Source organism: Silurus meridionalis, chromosome 5 (assembly GCF_014805685.1).
Source record: "Silurus meridionalis isolate SWU-2019-XX chromosome 5, ASM1480568v1, whole genome shotgun sequence".
NCBI lineage: Eukaryota > Metazoa > Chordata > Actinopteri > Siluriformes > Siluridae > Silurus > Silurus meridionalis.
Genome location: NC_060888.1, coordinates 16178253 through 16197195, shown reverse-complemented (window position 1 = coordinate 16197195; position 18943 = coordinate 16178253). Strand labels below are relative to the sequence as shown.

The window sequence follows — 18943 nt, the reverse complement described above, 5'->3', positions numbered from 1 at the left end:
TTTGTGTGCAAAAAGACTATAGGTAAATCTTCCTGTTTCCTGCTTTTCCCAATATGTTAACTGCAGCAAATGTAAACAAGCAAATAGTGGCACAGGGGCATTGTTGAGTTCTTGCTCACTTTCTCACTAATAGTTTGCTGTTAAGACCATAAGCACTACGTTGTTATGGTCGTGGTCCATTTTCTTTACCCAAGACTGTACATAGTTCAATAATATGTAATTTAAAGTCATTTTAGAAGTGAATAATTGGTACAAATGAAGATTATGTAACAGAAACAGTGAAGTTAAAATATTTCTTATGAAGTATGATCTTACACTGAGGGGTTTGTTTGCTTTGGCCAAATATTCCCTATATGCATGTAACACCATATAGACTCCCAGCCTGGTAAGGTAATTCTCCGTCTCTGTTAGTGCTGCATTCATAATCTGTCTATTTGGAGTGCTCTGCACCAGTGACTCCCTTTTCGGAAACCAGGACAAGTTTTAGTCCATAGTGTTTGGGGTCCAACTGCAGGCTGATGACCCACTTCTGGAGTGATCACAGTTCCAAGAAACCCAGAGGAATAACTAAGCATCCTCAACAGGTTTCTAAAAACTGCATGTGCAAACCTGCATCTAGAGATTCGACAGGAAGATGACAACTGACTTTGAAACAGATATACTGTACACATAGTTCTGTACACAAAGTGGTTGTTTCTTTCTATAGCACATCTGTTTAAAAAAAAACAAAGCAACATCATTTTTGGAGGTTTAAGAATCCCATCAAAAGGGCACCATTGCAATTTTCAATAATCATTAACCCTATTTAGAAACTTAGAAACAAAGCGGGTATGCACATACACACATATCCACACTTTTTTACAGCTATAGAATAATTTGGAATAGCCAATCAACCTACTGGATTTGAAGGTAAGTGAGCACCAGGGAATCTGTAGGAAACCCAAGAGGACACATAGAGAACATGGACAATTCCATACAAAGAGTAAACCAAGTTTAGGATTAAATCCAGAACCCTAAAACTCTTGACACTATTCCATTTAATGCAATCTTAATTATGATCACATTGAATTGTACAATAACACAATGGTAGACTGAATTATAACAGATTTATAAAGCCCCCCCCCAAAAAAAACTAAGCAACCTTTAATAAAATTGTCCAGTGCAATTTATATTTAATAATAATAATAATAATAATAATAATAATAATAATAATAATAAGATGGTTTTAATTTATGATGAACTGTATACTTATATTCCAAATAATAAGCTGCAGGTACAATAGCAAATTAAAATGTTCTGTAAACTATGCTCTTTTCAAATGTTGCCTTATTTTAAACACACTAAAATAAATATGTAATTGCATGTCTAGAAGAGAGAAACTAATTACCTGAAAGGTATGTAAGATCTCCTTATTAGATTCTATGCTGTTGTGTAAGCTGATCTGAGCAGTTAGAGGCTCACTCAAAGTATGTAGGCAATGTGGTGAGTGTGTAGAGAAGATTATTTGGCTTTAGCAGTTGTTAGGAAGCAAAGAGACTTATGCTCCTGAAGTGCCAACAAGTTACATACAACAGCTGTGGACTCATTAACTGGCATTTACATTTCCAATTCTATTTATATATATTTATCATTTTAGTAATTAACAAAAATTTGATGGTCACATCATTTCTGCTGAGTAACTAAGGGTTAAGTTTAAATTTGATCATTCTGCTGCATTCCTTAAAGGTGATGTTTGGCAAAGCTTGAGTGAAAGTATTAGAGAGTGTAATGAAGGTGAGATTTCATACTATACTCTCAAGCCCAAAATGGCAAAATATTAAGCTTAACAGCAAATCATTAATCAGAAAATAAACACTAATTAAGCAAAAGCACTTCTCTTGCTGGAGTGAGCTGTTTAGGAAAAAGCTAGATAAAAAGAACCTCTCATATATTTCTTCTTGTACACAATGTAAAATATTTTATGTAAAATTCAACATGTACAGTGTATGGGTTCATGCAATTTAGTACCCATCATACTGACTTTTTTCTCTAAAAACCTGCCCACAGGTTTACCCTTGAAAGCTTAATATTATGCAGTGTTTGGCATAATATAATATAATCTTGGATTCCCTTTTGTCTTAAAAATAAATATTGACATTTTTATATTAGGTTTTGTAAAAAAAAAAAGAACAATGAATAAATAAATTCATAATAATAATAATAATAATAATAATAAACAAACAAACAAACAAACAAACAAATAAGTCATAACAATCCCTTGAAATGTCTATGACATGGTTCCTGTTCAGTGTGAAATATAGCTCCTCTTTTCTTTGGTGAATTTGCCCTAGGCTAGTGTATTCTGTTGGCATCACCATTTTAAGTTGGCATCACCATTTTGGTTGTCTGCTTTGTTCTTTTAAATAAAACTGCTAATGCATCCAAATACCATGCAGTCTCCTGACACGTTTTAATCGAAACTGTGCTTTAATAAAAATATGATAAAAATGTTTTTTTCTTTACGTTTTCCTTTGTTTAATCCTCTAAATTGCATAAATGTGGTTATTTTATAGGCAATATTTAAATTGGTGCATTAAAAAAATATCCAGCCTAAAATGAATCTGCAGGACTCCAGTTCTTAACAATCACAGGGATTCTTGTTTGAATGCATTCAAAAGCCCTAAGAAACTTTAATGGATAAAGACTCAGCAGACACATACTATATAAGGTCAGCCAATTCAGTATTATCAGTTTTTATTAAAAGGATTAGTGTAAACTCACCTTTAAATGTACTTTTCTCAGTAAACATGGCAACTTTTAGCAGAAATCATATTAATCTTTAACTTTAACTAGCATAGCTTATAGCAAGATAATATAGTAACCACAACATAAAATGACACGCATGCTGAAGGTATAGGGTAGGTTATTTATTCAGCCAGTTTACATATGACAATACACTCTTTAATGCTTTTACAGTAGTCTTGTTTTTTTTTTGTTTTTTGTTTTTTTTACAAAAGACAGATAGAGGCTAATACACAGATATCAGTGCTGACTTTGGCTTTTCAAATTTTTTTGATTTGATCCCACAGACTTCTTATTGAATAAGCATCACCTCTACATGGAGTATGGCATTGTCCTGATTAACTATAACCTGGTTTTCATAGTCAAGCAATAAAACAGTCCTGATTGTATATGTTGGCTTCAGAAAATATTTTGATTATAAATATACTAGGTCCTGACATATTATAGAAGACTACATAGAAAAATATAGTCATAAACCCACCATGATTTTGCCTTGGTTGTTGAATGAAAACATATTGCATTTCTGCAAAAGGCCTGAAGAGCAAAATCCTGAATAGGTTAAACCAAGGTTATAAAATACAGTATTTATAAAATATTTAAAAATGTTTCTGTTTTTAATGGTTGTATGTAAAATGTAAATATTAATCTTTTTCTTATTTTATGTTAAAGGGCTCTGCAAATGTGTCACTGGAAAGGTATTAGGCAGATATCCTGGAGGTAAAGGCTTAATCTGATTCAATGGCTTATCATATTAGAGGTACTTTGAGTGTATTCTTCACTAGTTTCACTAACATTTAAGTATTTAGCTATTTAACAGGCATCTTAATCATGCAGTTAGACACATCTATCATAATTATTAAAATATGTAGTGTTCATAATTTCAGCTCGAACTTTTTGCTTCATCTCAAGAGATTAAGATTGATGTTTCTGACATAAATTCACAAGGGGGCTCTTTCAGATATTGGATACTTACAGAGTATGTGAAAACCACATACTGATATCACTTGAGCTACTCCTTATTTGTTAATTTGTTAAGCTAAAATGTAAAAAAAAAGTGTACAATAGAATTTTAAGTAAAGTAAAACCATAATGCTCATTTGTTGTATTTAATAGGCTCTTCCACTGTTACTTTTAACAGGCAAATCAGCCAGCTGTCCATAATGCCTATGCTAGGGGGGGGGGGGGGGGATTAAAATCTAAATGTGGTTTAATTAGTAAGAATGAACATAAAAAGATTCTGTGCGAGTATTTCATTGATTGCCTGTTAAAGGGTTAAACCATTAATATTAAAAATTGATTACAAGCTATAGCCTAATGTATAGTCTAATGGTAACTAGCTATAGTAAATTTTCAATTACACAATTCCTAATGTAACAGCTAACATCCTACATACAATTTTAATAGGCAAAATCATCAACTAATTCCTTTCTTGAATCTTAACATAAAACTTAATTCAATGGCTGTTCTTACTGGCCCAGTGTCTGTCTGGTGTCTAGTATCTGTTAATTGACCAGCACATGAATATTGCAGAGTAACAGGATGCTTAGGCAAAGTCTTGGTAAAAACACATTGTGCTTTCCTGCTGTGCTTTTGTTGAAACATCCAAAAAGCAATATCATACTACCAAGCCTGTTTTTTGGGAAAGACAATATCACTAGATTTCACTGAGAATAGCTACAAACACTAAATATGGCTATAATAACAGGTATAAATAAGGCTTTTTTTTTTCTTTTCTTTTCTTCAAACTATTTTCCAGATAGCTCTTTCTTCATACAGGCCTTAAAGGTGGTGAACCTCTCCGCTCCTTGATATCCCTGGAAGTGAAGAAGATAAAATAGAATTATGGTGATTAGAATAAAAATTCCCCAAGAAATCAACAAAAACTACATGTATTTATGTATATATGTATGTATATATGTATATGTTTTATATGTATGTATGTATGTGTGTATATATATATGTCCTCACAAAAGTAAGTACACCACATCACATTTCAGCAACCATTTTAGTAAACCTTCTCAAGAAACAGTATAGTATTGGATACATTTTACAGGAGTCAATGTGAAGCTTGTATTGCAGTAAAGATTTACTGTTCTCTAAAAATAACTAAAAATAGAGACATTATTGTAAAAATAGCTGGCAACAAAAGTGAGTTCACCCTAAGTGAACATGTCAAAAATGTGTCCAAAGTGTCAATATTTTATGTGAACACCATTGTTATCTAGCACTGCCTTAATCTTCGTAGGCATGGAATTCACCAGAGCTGCACAGGTTGTTGCTGGGATCCTCCTCCACTCCTCCATAATGACATCACGGAGCTGCTTAATATTAGACACATGCCGCTTCTCCAACCTCCCATTGAGGATGCCCAACAGATATTCAGATATACAGGTTTCCAGTACCAGCAGCACTCATGCAGCCAAAGACCATGATGATTCAACCACCATGCTTGACTGTGGCAAGATGCAATTTTCATGGTATTTCTCACCAGGGCGTCTCCACACATGCTGGACACCATCTGAGCCAAACAAGTTTATCTTAGTCTCAGCAGATCACAGGACATGGTTCCAGTATTTCATGCTCTTGGACCGGTTATTTTCAGCAAACTGTTTGTGAGCTTTCTTGCGAGCCAGCTTCAGAAGAGCTTCCATCTGTGATGAGACCATTTTTCCGCAACCTCTAAAGCAATGCTGGCAGCACCCGTTTCTGTTTTTGAAGCCAGCTTCTGCACCCGATGCACAGCACAAAGAATCAGCTTCTTTGATGGACCCTTGCGAGGGCTGTTCCGAGTGGAAACCGTCTTGGAAAATCTCTGTATGACCCTGGTCACTGTACTATAACTCAGTTTCAGGGTGTTACCAAACTTCTTATAGCCTAGGCCATCTTTGTGAAAAGGAACAATTCTAATTCTAAAATCCTCAGAGAGTTCTTTGCCATGATGTGCCATGGTGAACATACAGTGGTCTAATACAAGATACTGAAATTTTTATGCTTCTGTCAAGCAGACAAAAACATGAAAACGATGAATAGGACATGTGGCTTTGCATGGTTAAGCGAAATACAACTGTTATAACTTGTGTACTTACTTTTGTTGCCAGCTATTCTGACAATTTCTTATTTTAAATTGTAATAAATTTGCAAATACTTCAAAAGTCTCAAGGTCAAGAAGTGGAATATATAAAAACATATTTTGTTACCACCACTAGATGGCAGAAAATGCTCAGACAAATGGGCAACCATATTATACACACGTTTATTGCACCTAAAGACAAATGTTCTTTTATTTATTTTCTCTCAGACCTTTGTTAATTCCCTCAGATTTTTGTTTCCAAAAATGTCCCACATAAACAAAAACAAAGAGAAAAAAATCACAGGGTTTGTGAATTATCGGTCCAAACCTTTCAAATTCCACTCATTGTTCTCAAAACTTAACAGCATTTCTCTTTCTCTTCTATCTCGTTTCACAAGTAAAATGAGTACTGTAAAGATCATATAAAAATCTCTTAAGAAATGTATAAAAACCTTTTTAAGCCATGATGGTTTTGATGCATTTTTGTGCAGGGATGTATGGGGTTTTAATTTTACTATGCATGGATGGGTTTTCTAAAGTAAAATTGTATTGTGTTTTGGATTAAACTTTCTGCCACATCCAGATCCTAGCTGAGCACTTGCATTGATTTCTGCTGTGTAATTTCACTTGTGAAGTGCAATAAGTGCAATTCCTCTGGAGAGAAAAGCTCTAAACAAATTAGTTATATAGATTACCCAATAGTAATGACAAATATATAATTATCACCCTATATCCTTTTATAAATTAACAGAGTAGTACAAATCACAAAATTTGTGGAATATCTGTAGTTAAAAAAATAGAAAGTTATTAGGATAAAATCCAATCGAAATACTCAAAGTGTCTTGGTGAAGGCTTAGTAGCTCTCTGGTTATCTATTCTGGGAGTTGAGCCCAGTGGTGGCTTAGTGGCTAAAGCTTTGGAAAGCTAATCAGACGTTTGTGAGTTTGAATTCCAGCTCTACTCAAACTGCCTTTGTTGGGCTCTTGAGCAACATCATCAGCTCATTTGTAATCATTTTGAATAGAATTGTATGCCATATAATTTACATAAACAACAGCTTTTTGAAGGAATGGTCTGAATATTTACTTAAAATAGAGTTACAACAGCAGAGTCTATCTATATTAACTGGTGCCTCAAACAGGAACCAAATGAACCTGTACATAATAACTTATTAACTAACAATGCTCTGCCTTCTCAGTCTGTATCACAGCAGGTTACTGTTGTGTAGAATCTACATGTCTGATTTCATGTCTAAGGACATTTTTCACTCAGATTGATTGGGGGTTTATAGCCCTGCTGTCACCCAAGCTGCTGTAAAAGGAAGATAAACAGTGTTTAAACAGCCCCAGCTGTGGAGCGCCTGACCCTCATGTCTCATTTACCCAGGAGCCTCGATGCAGACGGTTCTTCATGATTCCAATGAACTCCTTGTAGCTAAGTTGCTCATCGTGGTCCACGTCAAAAATCTTGAAGACAATGTTCACAAGGTGTTGGGAGAGTTTTAAGCCCGTGGCCACATAGACTGCACGTGCAAACTCATCTGTGCAACAAATTTGATATGATAAAAACATCTTTCAGCATCTGCTCAAATCCAAACAACAAGTAGAGACAGGTATTGTATTTTATTGTAAATCATTTTATTCTAAGCAAAGTTTACCTTGTCCAATCGGTCGACTTGCGAAGTTATACATTTGCATGGCAATGGCAAAGTCTTCTAAGTTGTTAAGGAACTGAAAGAATGACCTGAATTCCTCAAATGTGATTCCCTACAAGAAACAATGATGTGATTTATTTATAGCAGAAGATCTTGCCATAGACATTTAGACAGCTTCAGGTTCTAAAGGATTACATATTTAAAGTTTTTCGATAATTTAGGGAAAAAAATAATTCAAGAATTCAATCAAGAAAAACCAGAGTTCATAATATCAAAGGTGCTGCCTCTGGGAGAAAACTCATAAAAATAATGACTCTCCAAATGAGGTCTAAACCCTGAGAATAATGTTTCCGATAACAAATGCAGAGCTCCGAACAACACATTATCTAAGCCAGACTTAACTCTCAATCAGAGGGAAACCTTAAGTATCTAAGGGACCTTGAAGCTGTCAGACAGATAACAGATCCAAAGGCAGGAAATAACTTAGTCAAACAGTCAAAGTATACCCACCCAGGACCTGTTCCAGGCCTATGACTTGAGCTGTCAGCACTCGGTTTTAAGGTCAAGCAGTCTGTAGATTTTTTTTTCCAAAGAAGATTAACTGGATTCTCACATAAACAAAAACAAAGGGACTCTATCCAAAACAACTCAGGACTAGTGGATTACTAGTCTACCAGTCTATTGAATTCCACTCATCCATTCTTAGTCACTACACCACTTTTTTTCTTTCTGCAGCACCATGTGTCTGTTTTACAGATTAACTAATGAGTAACATGTGAAGCATGGCTGCTGTTATAAGTGCAACTACATACAATATCACTTAACCTGGTGATAAGACACACTTAGTCGTCTATGGACATCTACCAACAGCCTCCTCATTAGGTGAATTTTTTTTTTATGCATGAATTGGTGTGAACAGTGCAAAATCAGAAACAAGGGCCTGTTTTCTTTTAAACTCAAGTTAACATCCCAGCTGAGTGTTTGCATTGATTTCTGCCAAGTAATTTTGGCTCGGATGTGAAAAGCAATGAAGCAGCTTTTCCTGAGGGAAAAGGTTGTACATAAAATTAATCTCTGGCCAATAAGACTCATCAATATGCAATTGCAAAAAAACAGTAGGAGAATATTTGTTCAAGATTGCAAAAACAAAAGTGCATGTATACCTTAACTTGTTGGATATCTACTAGATAAAGAGCAAGGGAATACTGACAAAAAGAATAAGGTTTATACTGCCTATATATGGATAAACAATGAGCAGTGGCATTCATATTATAGTTATATTTTACCTCAGTTTTTATTATATTATAGTATTTGTATATGTGCATGTATTTTGTTTATGTATTTATTAATACATTTTAAATGGTAAAGGAAATTTAGAAATGACAGACTCGGTAGAAAGTAGCTGTATTGTAATCGCATTACTTTTATAAAGCCGAGGTTCACTCAGCATTGCAGCAGCGAGATATGTTTAAAGTGTGCTGCTCCAAGGGTCACTCTGTTTCGGTAAGCAACATTCTGTTGGTAGATGGGATGAGTAAAGCAAAAGCCTTTACCTTCTCATCAGGAATGCTCTGATGTACATTCTCCAGGTAGCTGCTGATGTTGTCCACAGTAGTGTATCGTAGAAGGATCCGAGCAAAGTCTTCCTCACTGATAGTGGTCATGCCTTTAGAATAGGCAAGGAACTCGATCTCAAGTACTTCTGTCTGCAGGTTGTCCATGAATCTGCCGAAAGAAGAAGATGTAGACGCAGTGCTGAGAGGACATGCCACCACTGAATGAGTGAGACTCTTAAGTAAATGACTAGCTCCAAATGCTTCAAAAAGAATACACATTCTCCAAATATGGTTCATGTGTTTTTTATTCTTTAGTAGTACATATGCAGCTATTCACTGGTGAATGTTTTTATTTGTGAATATAATTCATTCCATTTGCAGCAAAGTGATATGAAGGTCACAGCCATACAGACAGTTTGAACAAGTTCTACAGGCATTCATCATTCAGTCAAACTCCGAGTGGTGCTTTTTTAAAAATCTTTTTCTATAAAGAATTTTGCTAAATAATGCAAACTAAATAGCCTTTTACCTGTAAAAGTCCTCAAAGTTGAGTTCGGTTTTTCCTTTTTTTCCAAAGAAATGCACCAACAGAGTTGTGTCAACAATGTTCTCTTGTACATGCTGTGAAGGCATAAGTCAAAGGAGTTACTCATCAACCTCTGACTAAGACGGCAATCACAATAAAGCCATTACATGTGGTACGTTTGTCAAAACAACACATCCATGGGACGTGTACCTTTCCACAGAAACGCCACAAAACTGATAAACACAGGTGCATATCACTTTTTAATGAAAGTCAGTGCCTCACTTCCTTGCTTGTAATTTACTTTCTGAGAATTTAGTCTTGTGCACTAGTCATTTGATTAGTGAAATTTGAGTGTTTATATATTTTTGTTATATTCCTTCAAGCATGAAATAAAGAGCAGGTTGTCCATGCCAGACAGCAAACAGGGTCTCATGCAAAATAAATAAATAAATAAATAAAAACACAGCATGTCATATCAGTGTTCTTTCCTTTATAATGTGGATCTGTTGTTGAGGATGATGAGGCTTTCACTTTAGCAACAAAGCTCCCATTTACTTTATCCTAAGTCCCATTGCTGCAAAATATTTAAAAAACAAAAGAAATACACTTTATGAACACTGTCCTTTCTAACCACTAGATGCAAATGTAATGTAATTGCTCTTAGGCAAATAGATGTATACAGTGTTTGATTAATATATTGAAAATCAATTTCTGTTCTGTTCTGGAAATGATAATGGTAAATATTAGCTGCACATTTAGAGTTTGTATATATATATATTACCTAATGGGGAAACGTGAAAACTAAATTCAAAGGTGACAAAGGTAAAGATAGTACTGTATGTACAATTAGAGTGACGAGACAGAGGATGTTTGTACCTCCACCAGATCTGAAAAGAGAACTATTTTTGCACCATGCTTCAGCACATCCCAGAAGCTTCTAGGTACAAAATCTTGCTGTTCTTTTTTAAGAACCTGCATATCAGAAGTACAGCAGTTAGAGCTTTCAAAACAGTCATTCACCATGAAATGAGTAAAATAAATACACAGAAACACAACAGTCCACGTAGCATTTACAAATAAATTATTTTTCCTTGTAATCACAATGCAAGCCATGCATGTCATGCACATCCAAAAAATCCACAAATACAGACAGTAGATATAGTAGACAAGGAGTTGGTCAGCTGCCATTAAGTTTATTGGCCATAAAATGAAAACTGAATATTAAACAAACCTGAAGTCACTGTTTTTTTATTGGCTAATGTCAATTAAACATTGTGACAGTTATTTTTAATTTCCCCAAATATTTACATGGACATGTAACAAAGCTTTCAATAACTTATACACTTAAATAACAATGTTGGTTACATTCTGACAACATAATATTTTAGTATATAATGTTAATAATGCATACTTTTTTATCTTGATAATCGTCAAGGAACTGCTGTATGTAATGTTATCCTTTTTCTAAAACCCTAGTTCTATTCACACCATCAAAACTATCCACAAAGGTCTGAATTTGTTTGACTGTCTCTTAACAAGTATTTACCCTTTGACTTATGTGATTAGTGCTTGTAATACCACGTCCCTGAACTTAAAAGCTTGTACATTTTAACTGTCAGCTCATGTGCTGCATTTTCTTTTTTTGCCGCCATCCATCATTTTACTTTTTTTATATTTTTTATTTAAATTATAGGATGTATTAGTTCATGCACATGAACAAGGCAACATGCTTTTAATGACAAAAATTATGTTTTAAAACTATGCAAATAAAGGCTGCTCTGCTTTACATTATAGTTAACAGTAGACCTAATTGATTGTAATTAAGAACTATTCATTTTGGGTAAGACCCTAGGTACACATGCAGTGCAAAAATATTAGATTTTTTTTTTGTTGCTGAAACTGGTTCCCACTTCAGTGTTAGCCATGAATGGCACATGGCTCTTCATAGTCAGACTAGTGAAAAAAGGTAATCTGAGCTTAAATACCACTTTTCAAGTAACTGTAAAAATAAAACATGGGGGTCCAGGAGGAATGGCTTGTATTTGGGTGAGGGCTTTTTAAGCGAGATCTGGGCAACCACGCCTCAGCGAACGCCAACTGACAGTAGACAAGTAACATAAATCATCTGGTCTACTTTTGCTGTCCCAGACAATTGAAACATGTTTCAGATTGCATTCAGCAAAGATCCATTAGGACACATTGTCCTGCTTTTCTGAGGCTAAGCAGTGTATAAGGGTCATTTCATTTGACTTTACTTAAATGTGACACAATGCATCGTAAAAAAAAATATAAATAGATCATTCCTCTGTGCCTGTCAGAAAAGCTCCATAATGGTGAAGCAGGCCCAGGTTTGTTTTAAATGGGTAATTCATCCACTGTACCAAATAGTACATACATAAATATAATAAATGCACGTGCACAAATGTATATAACTGCCGTACATTCTATCATGCTCAACACACATCAAGCAGGCAAATAAACAAGCCATGCGTTTTTTCTTTTTAGCTTTGTATTTCTGATACATACAGCATGGCTGACAGAACCTTGATATCCATACAGTTCCACATTCTTGGAGATAACAGAAAATTAATTTTAAAATTGTTCTTAACATTTTTGACATTACATATATTTATATTAGCCTGGTGTATTTGTAATATTACTTTATTGCAATTACTGGATTAAACTGGTTTAACATGTATCAACATAATTAGCTGTGATTTTGCCTTTTAACTAAAAGAAAATATGATGTTTCTCTTACCAGTTGTGATATGCTATCATTCTCTCCAACTCTATCCTTTTTGTCATTTTTCTTACGAAATATTTCCTCTAGCTAAAGGAGAAAAGTCTTTCATTTGACATCAGCTTACACACACTGAATTGGTTAGATTAGTATAAAGCAGAGGGAAAACATACCACCATAAACTCCCTTTTGTCCACCATTTCATTGCCATCTGCATCAAACATGTTGAAAGCTATCTTAAATCCTGCCTGAGGCTCTAGAAAATTATGCACACACACACACACACACACACACACACACACACACACACACACACACACACACACACACACACCTGACATTGACACAAAAAGAATCCCATAACATATAAACATTTAAAAATCTGTGCCATTCATTTAATACTCACTTGTCAAAATGCAAAGAAGAAACAGATACTCTGTATATGAGATGATGCCTGAAAAACAATGATTAAAATGTTATACAATTTTGAATTGATGGCTTTTTGATTGTTAAACCGCCCTTAAAAAAAATCAAGCTTCAAATCGTATGTCATTTCAACCGCACCATATCTTTTTAGCCATTGATAACATCTAAGGGGATTCCCTTCTTAACTACTAATTGGTGGGTTTTTTTCACACAAATAGAGACAGTTTAACTCAAGTAATCAGGCTGGTCACAAACCCAAACAAAAAACAGCCCAAATGCCTGGCTCCTGGGACATCCTCTGTTTGTTTTCCTAGGTGTAAAACATTCTCAAGTGATCTGCTGCTGATTGGGGCTGCTTGATGTGGGGAGTGTGTTCTTCTTTCGGGCCTGCTAGTCCTTTTGTTGTGTGGAAAAGCGAGAAAAGGAAGAGCAACTGTCAGGATTCAGTCAAGGAGCGACTTAAAGAAAATTGTTGTGACCGTTGAAAGCATTCCCAAGCTTTTGTTTGCAGGCAGAGATATTGACTTGGGCACAGATAGCTCAGGGTGACTGCTTTTAAGAGTTGTGGGAAAGGATGTCAGTATGCCTAGCAAAGCATTTGTGGATGCAGCAGCACATATAACTAGACGTAATACTCAATGCATGGTTGTTATCTTTAAATGCTTTTTAAGATTATTTAATTAAACTGGTGTTTGAAATAAACAAACTGGTCAAAGTGCAAAAAGAAAACTGTCCCATTATTTATTTTTCTGAATTTCTAGAGTTGTAAATGGTACATCATACAATCAGTACAAGTGGCTGTTGCTAGACCACTGATATGCCATCATCCTGTGGTTTAAACATATTTGGCTATATACTGTATGTGCTTTTTTTATTATATTTATTTAATAACTATGATGTGATGTATTAAGTTGTTTTACTCAAAGTGTACTATACACTTCTATTATAGAATGAAATGTCTTGATCAGGATAATATGTTACAATGTCTAATGTTATTTGAGAAACTAATTTAGTATCAAATGAGAAAAAATGTAGTCTTTAAAGATTTTGTAACACTTTAAAAATCATTTATCATTGTAAACTTCTCAGATCAATTTTTATTTTGAAACAGACACAAGACGAATGAAGAGTCATTAAAGTAGCAAAATAGGTTTGGGCCTGTTATGTGTATGAAGGTTATAACAGTTTTGCAGACATCCAGACAAGAGTCAGCTTCAGTCTTGCAGAAAGAAACTGAGCCCATATGCTTGAGCAGATGTTGTCAGAAATACAAACATTCTCAGAAATGATTCACACAAAGTGTCAGTGTGAGAAATGTAATCCAATGCCATTCTTAGAATTCATACTATCATCGGTGATGGGGAGCTGTCACAGGAACAAGTCTCAACATAGCTACACTGAAAAGTTCTAACAGCCCACCTTGTCTTCTGACACAAGCTTTGTTTATAAATCAAAAAAAGTTTTTGAAAACTTGAGTGTAAAGGTGTGTGTGTGTGTGTGTGTGTGTGTATATATATATATATATATATATATATATATATATATATATATATATATATATATATATATATATATATATATATATAGGGTTCCTAGATCTTAGAGAAACAATTACGCTGCGTATATAATTTTAGTGTATCTGTATGATTGAATAAACATTCTCTAAATATTGCAACCATACCAGATCACACATATTCCTGATCACACATATTCCTGAATCAGGAGCTAATCCACGCTTTGCCTTTTCTAGTCTTGACTGCAGCTTGCTCATAGCATGCCTTTGTGCAGATGCTTCCATTTCTATTAGAAAAAAGACAGCTGATATTTCTGGTACATAACCTATTTGATTTCTTTTTATAAAACTGCCCAAAAGGATCAAATACAAATAGTTTTCTTTCTGCTGTTCACAGCAGCATGTCAACTCAGCTCCTCAGGTAAAAAGGCTGTTTAAGCACTTAGTAATCAATTCACTTGACTTCCAAAATGCTTCCAAAATCTCTATGTACTTTCACTCAGCCTTCTAATTGTAAATGTAAATATCCTCAGGAGTACAAATATATACAAGCATTTACTTGTGAATTCTCACCTTTTTCATTTAAGTTCCTGAAAAGCCTGGATGAGCCTTTCCAAACAGGAGGTGTATCTGAGAGAATCTTGTCTAAATCCTTTGAAGAGAAGTGAACGTTTAAAATAATCTGTCAATGAATTACAGTCAGTGTCATATGCAACATTTAGTAGGAATTAAAAAAATTTTTTTTACCTGTTTTGCCAGGGCTCGCCAAAACTTTTTTTCTAGGAGGAATTAATACAGTTTTAGAAACATTTAGCTCAGACAGACAGCACTTAATTCCAATTTATCACAGATAACATGGTTTAATGCATGATATCATTTAGTCTAAAGATTAATCTAGTTAACATTACAAGAGATTTACATAATCCAATGTAGTTTTTATACAGGATAACACTGTAAATACAAGTTCTGAAAAAATAGCAAGGCCTTGTTGTTGAGATCCAACCAGGGGTCATAAAATGCATGACTGAGTTCATGTATTTGTACTCGAGCAGCACTGCAACCGCAATCATGAGGTTGTTCTCCATGCAATTAAAAAATCATTACTGACCCTGTAGGTGCAAGCACTTTCTGCTTCTCGCATAAATGTAGTCCTAAACCTATTAAAATAACATTGCAGTAGACCCATAAACACAAAGCATGATCACATTTTTTTTTTTTCAAAAAAGTAATTAAGTGTCATGCATAAGCAAAACAACTACAAATGAATATATAATTCATATGGTATGTTTGCATTATTAAATTATTTTTATGCTTAGTGGGTCTTTGCTCAGGCTTTCATAAACATGCAATGTTATAGCACACTCAACAACCTTTACAGCCATGGCATAAAACCATAAATACCTTTTTTGCTGAGCATGTGCCATTAAAGATAATGTGGTTGCGAGTGAATGCATCCTTTATATTAGAGTTAAGATTTTATTTCTGTCTTCACACACCAGGCACATTCAGACAGTAGATAATAAGAATTCACACAAAGTAAAACCTCATACCTTTAGTTTTAAACTATCAGTGGGCTTTTTCTATTTAAGCCTGAGGAAAGCTCCAAGCTAGCTTACAGCAGCAACTTACAAGAAACATACAAGTTCTGAAACCACAGACATCTCAAGATTCATCTTTAAGGCAAGGCCAAAGAGGCTGGTTTTCTCTGAACTACAGAAAGAGGACTAGAGAAAGCCAGTGGCTTTCTAATGTTACAGTGGCGTTTTCGACCCACAGTGTGAAAGAACCAATCGGGGTGGAGCCTTAAGTAGAGTGAAAATATCCTAGGTATAACCTTTCTTCCAATAATATAAAAATGCCACTGTATAATAGCCGCTAACAATAGTGTATAATAACATGTGTACAATAGGGTTTCTAAATAAATGTAATCAAGATCAAAACATTCAACCACACCTGTCTTGATGTGAACTTCCACCACAGGTAAGAGCCATCAAAAAGATACCCTAGAGCTCAAACATGTTTGCAAATGGTTTTTCATGGTTTTCATTCGGTCCCTAAATAAAATGCTGGTGGAGATAGCTATCTCCATGCAGGTGTTATGACTTCATAGATAATGACCAGTCATAGCTAACCTCAAAGCAAAAACTGGGTGGTTTGCTTGTATGAAAAACATCCACTTGATGCCTCAGTTTCATTCAGTCAGAAAGACATATATGGTTTCATGTCCATTCTTTTCAGTCAATAATATCATCTAAGAGCTAGAAAGCATTGAGTCTTAAGAGTATAAACTATCTCTTCTTAGTGAATGGTTAGTGCTTACTCTTTGGCTCACTCATGGTAACTGACTCGATGAAGTCCTGTGGTGTCATGTAAAGCTGCCCTTCGTACTCCACTGAACTAAACAGACGGAACCTGTGCTCATGAGCTGACATTGCCACGGCTTCATCATCAGCAGAGATCTTTGTCTACAGTAAAAGAAAACCACACACATAAAATATTTACATCAAAGCAAAAGAACCACCAAGCCTACAATTAAATCACAGCTGTTAATGAGCATGTAGTCATAATTGCACATTTGTATGAATTCACAATTTATCAAAAAAAAAAAATGTATATGAAAGGTTATGAATGATTAAGGTAAGCACAATGGGCATTAAAATAATTGTTATAATTTATGCAAATTCATATTTATGCCAAATCTGCATGCAATTATATTGCATTATCACGTGTGTGTAAAACACCCTATAAAACATACCTAAAAATACTGATCAGTTTTAAATATTTACTAATAGAGAGAAACCATATTATGGCTCATCTATAATGAGGCTGAGCTCACTAGGACTAGGAGTTGGTGTCTTTCCCAGGTGGCAGACAGCCAGGCCCACTGGGCACTAGGCAAACACCATGGGAAGGTGTGCCTATGCTACTTATTACCCACATCAAATGTCAGCTTTGCTGCCAAGGATCAGTGTCCTGTTACCTCAGCCCTGAATTCTGTAATCTCTATCCACAAGCTAAGGTTATGTCCAGTGCCCTTTCCCCCACCTACCTCAAGATAAGGAAGCAAAGAAATAAACAAGCACAGTGTGAGGGGAATTGCACAGTAGACTGAGCCAATCATGTATGGTTTAATGATCCAACAAATCAGTGATGGTTCTTTTCACAGCAGCCCCCTTTATAGTTTACCGCTGCACCAACTTGTCAGAAAGACTTGTGCCAAGAATATGCCTATAGTGCACAACCTTGTCTTGTCACTCTTCTCTAAGCACAGCTAGGTCTAAACTAGTAGATTTTCCCCGAAAGCTACTACTGAAGTTTCTTTCTATAACTCTAGAGCTTTTTATTTATAATTTTATTTATTTTTAATTAGAAGCATTGTCTATTTTTCAGGCCAAATATATGCTGCTTCACAAAAAAAAAACAATAAATTGACTTCCATTTCAGAAAATATTTGAAATTCAGAAAGATTCATGTCAAACAATACAGCATATGTGATTACATGACCATATTTTTTCCAGTTGAACAGATAACATTTAATGGATTCTTCAGTGGTTTCTAAGGCTTTATAGGTGCATATAGCACATTGAGAAGAAAATATTTCAGTCTTTTTTAAAGGGTTCGTCTGTTTTTTTCTGCTTCACAAATGATTCTATAAACCTTCTTTTATTGCTCCACATTTTTAAAGAAGTCTTTTAACCCTCTCTTCTGTATTGTTCCTATTTAGGGTTCTTCCATGAAAGCAACCAAAAACCCTTAAGGTTTTTAGATGTAACCTTTATTAACAATGAATCTAATAACCCTATGGTGCATATTCATCAAATGTCTTTTGCTATGTATGTACAGTAATAATTTAAAATAAAAGCTTTTGAAGTAACATTTTATATATGAGCAATTGCCTTCTTAGTTGTGTAGCTCCAACCTATTTGAGGGCAGAGATTTCCATTTCAAACATTCGATTTCCTTGTTTTCAGCACCTATGTATAGTGGAGAGCGTCATTGCAAGTCCCAAAGGAACTGCTTGTTTACTTCGCACTGTAACATAGGGGTAAAGAGATGCGTGTAACAATTCAATGCACCCTTTTGCAAATTTCCTAAACCGTACCTTTTCTTTAGCAAACACAACCGGGACTACGTGGATCCTCCTTGTTGTGTCGACTGATTTCACTCGGCAATGTTGACACGCAGCTAGTCCACCTGCCGCGATGCACAGCCCTGTCACAACCCGTCGCGTGGAGATTTTCCATTTGAACGATTGGGTTGTGCCTTTTTTACAAGCGCTGATGATGTTTACTATAGTGCTGAACCGGCGTACGACCGCCGCCATCGTTCCAGTGCCACAGTGGCCAGTGCGAAGCGACTCCTCGCGAGATGTGCTTTAGCCCAGTCCAATCAAGCGCGCGCACAGGGTCGAATGAATACGGCCGATTGTCATTTTCAATCACAATGTTTTTTTTTATTATCAATATTGCAGATTTCAGTGGTGGTTCAATGCAATTACGCTTGTCAAGCAAATATTTAAAATATCTTTGTTTTGGGTATGGTTTTGTGCTATACTAAGAGATGCTGTGATTGTTTTTTTTATAAACGCAAATTCACGTTGCGACCGTTACCCTCCACAAACACACATACACACAGAAGGAGAGAGATACAGATGTACCTAGAACACGTTAAGTGCGA

The 18943-nt window shown here is 35.1% G+C and overlaps 1 protein-coding gene across 6 annotated transcripts; it reads right to left on the bottom strand.

Annotated features, from left to right (window-relative positions):
- Window positions 1–2887: 2887 nt before the first annotated feature.
- On the bottom strand, window positions 2888–18672 carry micu3b (mitochondrial calcium uptake family, member 3b). Of its 6 annotated transcripts, XM_046848701.1 has the most exons (14): window positions 18369–18672; window positions 16587–16731; window positions 15014–15045; window positions 14840–14918; window positions 12734–12781; window positions 12501–12583; window positions 12346–12417; window positions 12114–12155; window positions 10464–10559; window positions 9591–9682; window positions 9059–9230; window positions 7509–7617; window positions 7234–7391; window positions 2888–4595 (listed from the first exon to the last, which is right to left on the bottom strand). In XM_046848701.1, exons 1-14 carry the CDS (start codon window positions 18588–18590, stop codon window positions 4527–4529), a joined length of 1419 nt encoding a protein of 472 aa, XP_046704657.1. In that variant the 5' UTR covers window positions 18591–18672; the 3' UTR covers window positions 2888–4526. The 6 variants fall into 6 exon arrangements, with proteins under 6 accessions (XP_046704657.1, XP_046704659.1, XP_046704658.1 ...); XM_046848703.1 differs by lacking the exon at window positions 10464–10559 and having other exon boundaries at window positions 18369–18671; XM_046848702.1 differs by lacking the exon at window positions 12114–12155 and having other exon boundaries at window positions 18369–18671.
- Between the last annotated feature and the right edge of the window lie 271 nt (window positions 18673–18943).

What these genes read in the sequence shown, in the direction of transcription:
- micu3b (XM_046848701.1), bottom strand. Translation starts at nt 18,590, where the DNA reads ATGGCGGCGGTCGTACGCCGGTTCAGCACTATAGTAAACATCATCAGC. An exon ending in CAGGAACTTAAATGAAAAAG is followed by an intron (nt 12,782 to 14,839) that starts GTGAGAATTCAC and finishes ATTGTTTTTCAG; the next exon opens with GCATCATCTCATATACAGAG. An exon ending in AAGGTTCTGTCAGCCATGCT is followed by an intron (nt 10,560 to 12,113) that starts GTATGTATCAGA and finishes TCTGATATGCAG; the next exon opens with GTTCTTAAAAAAGAACAGCA.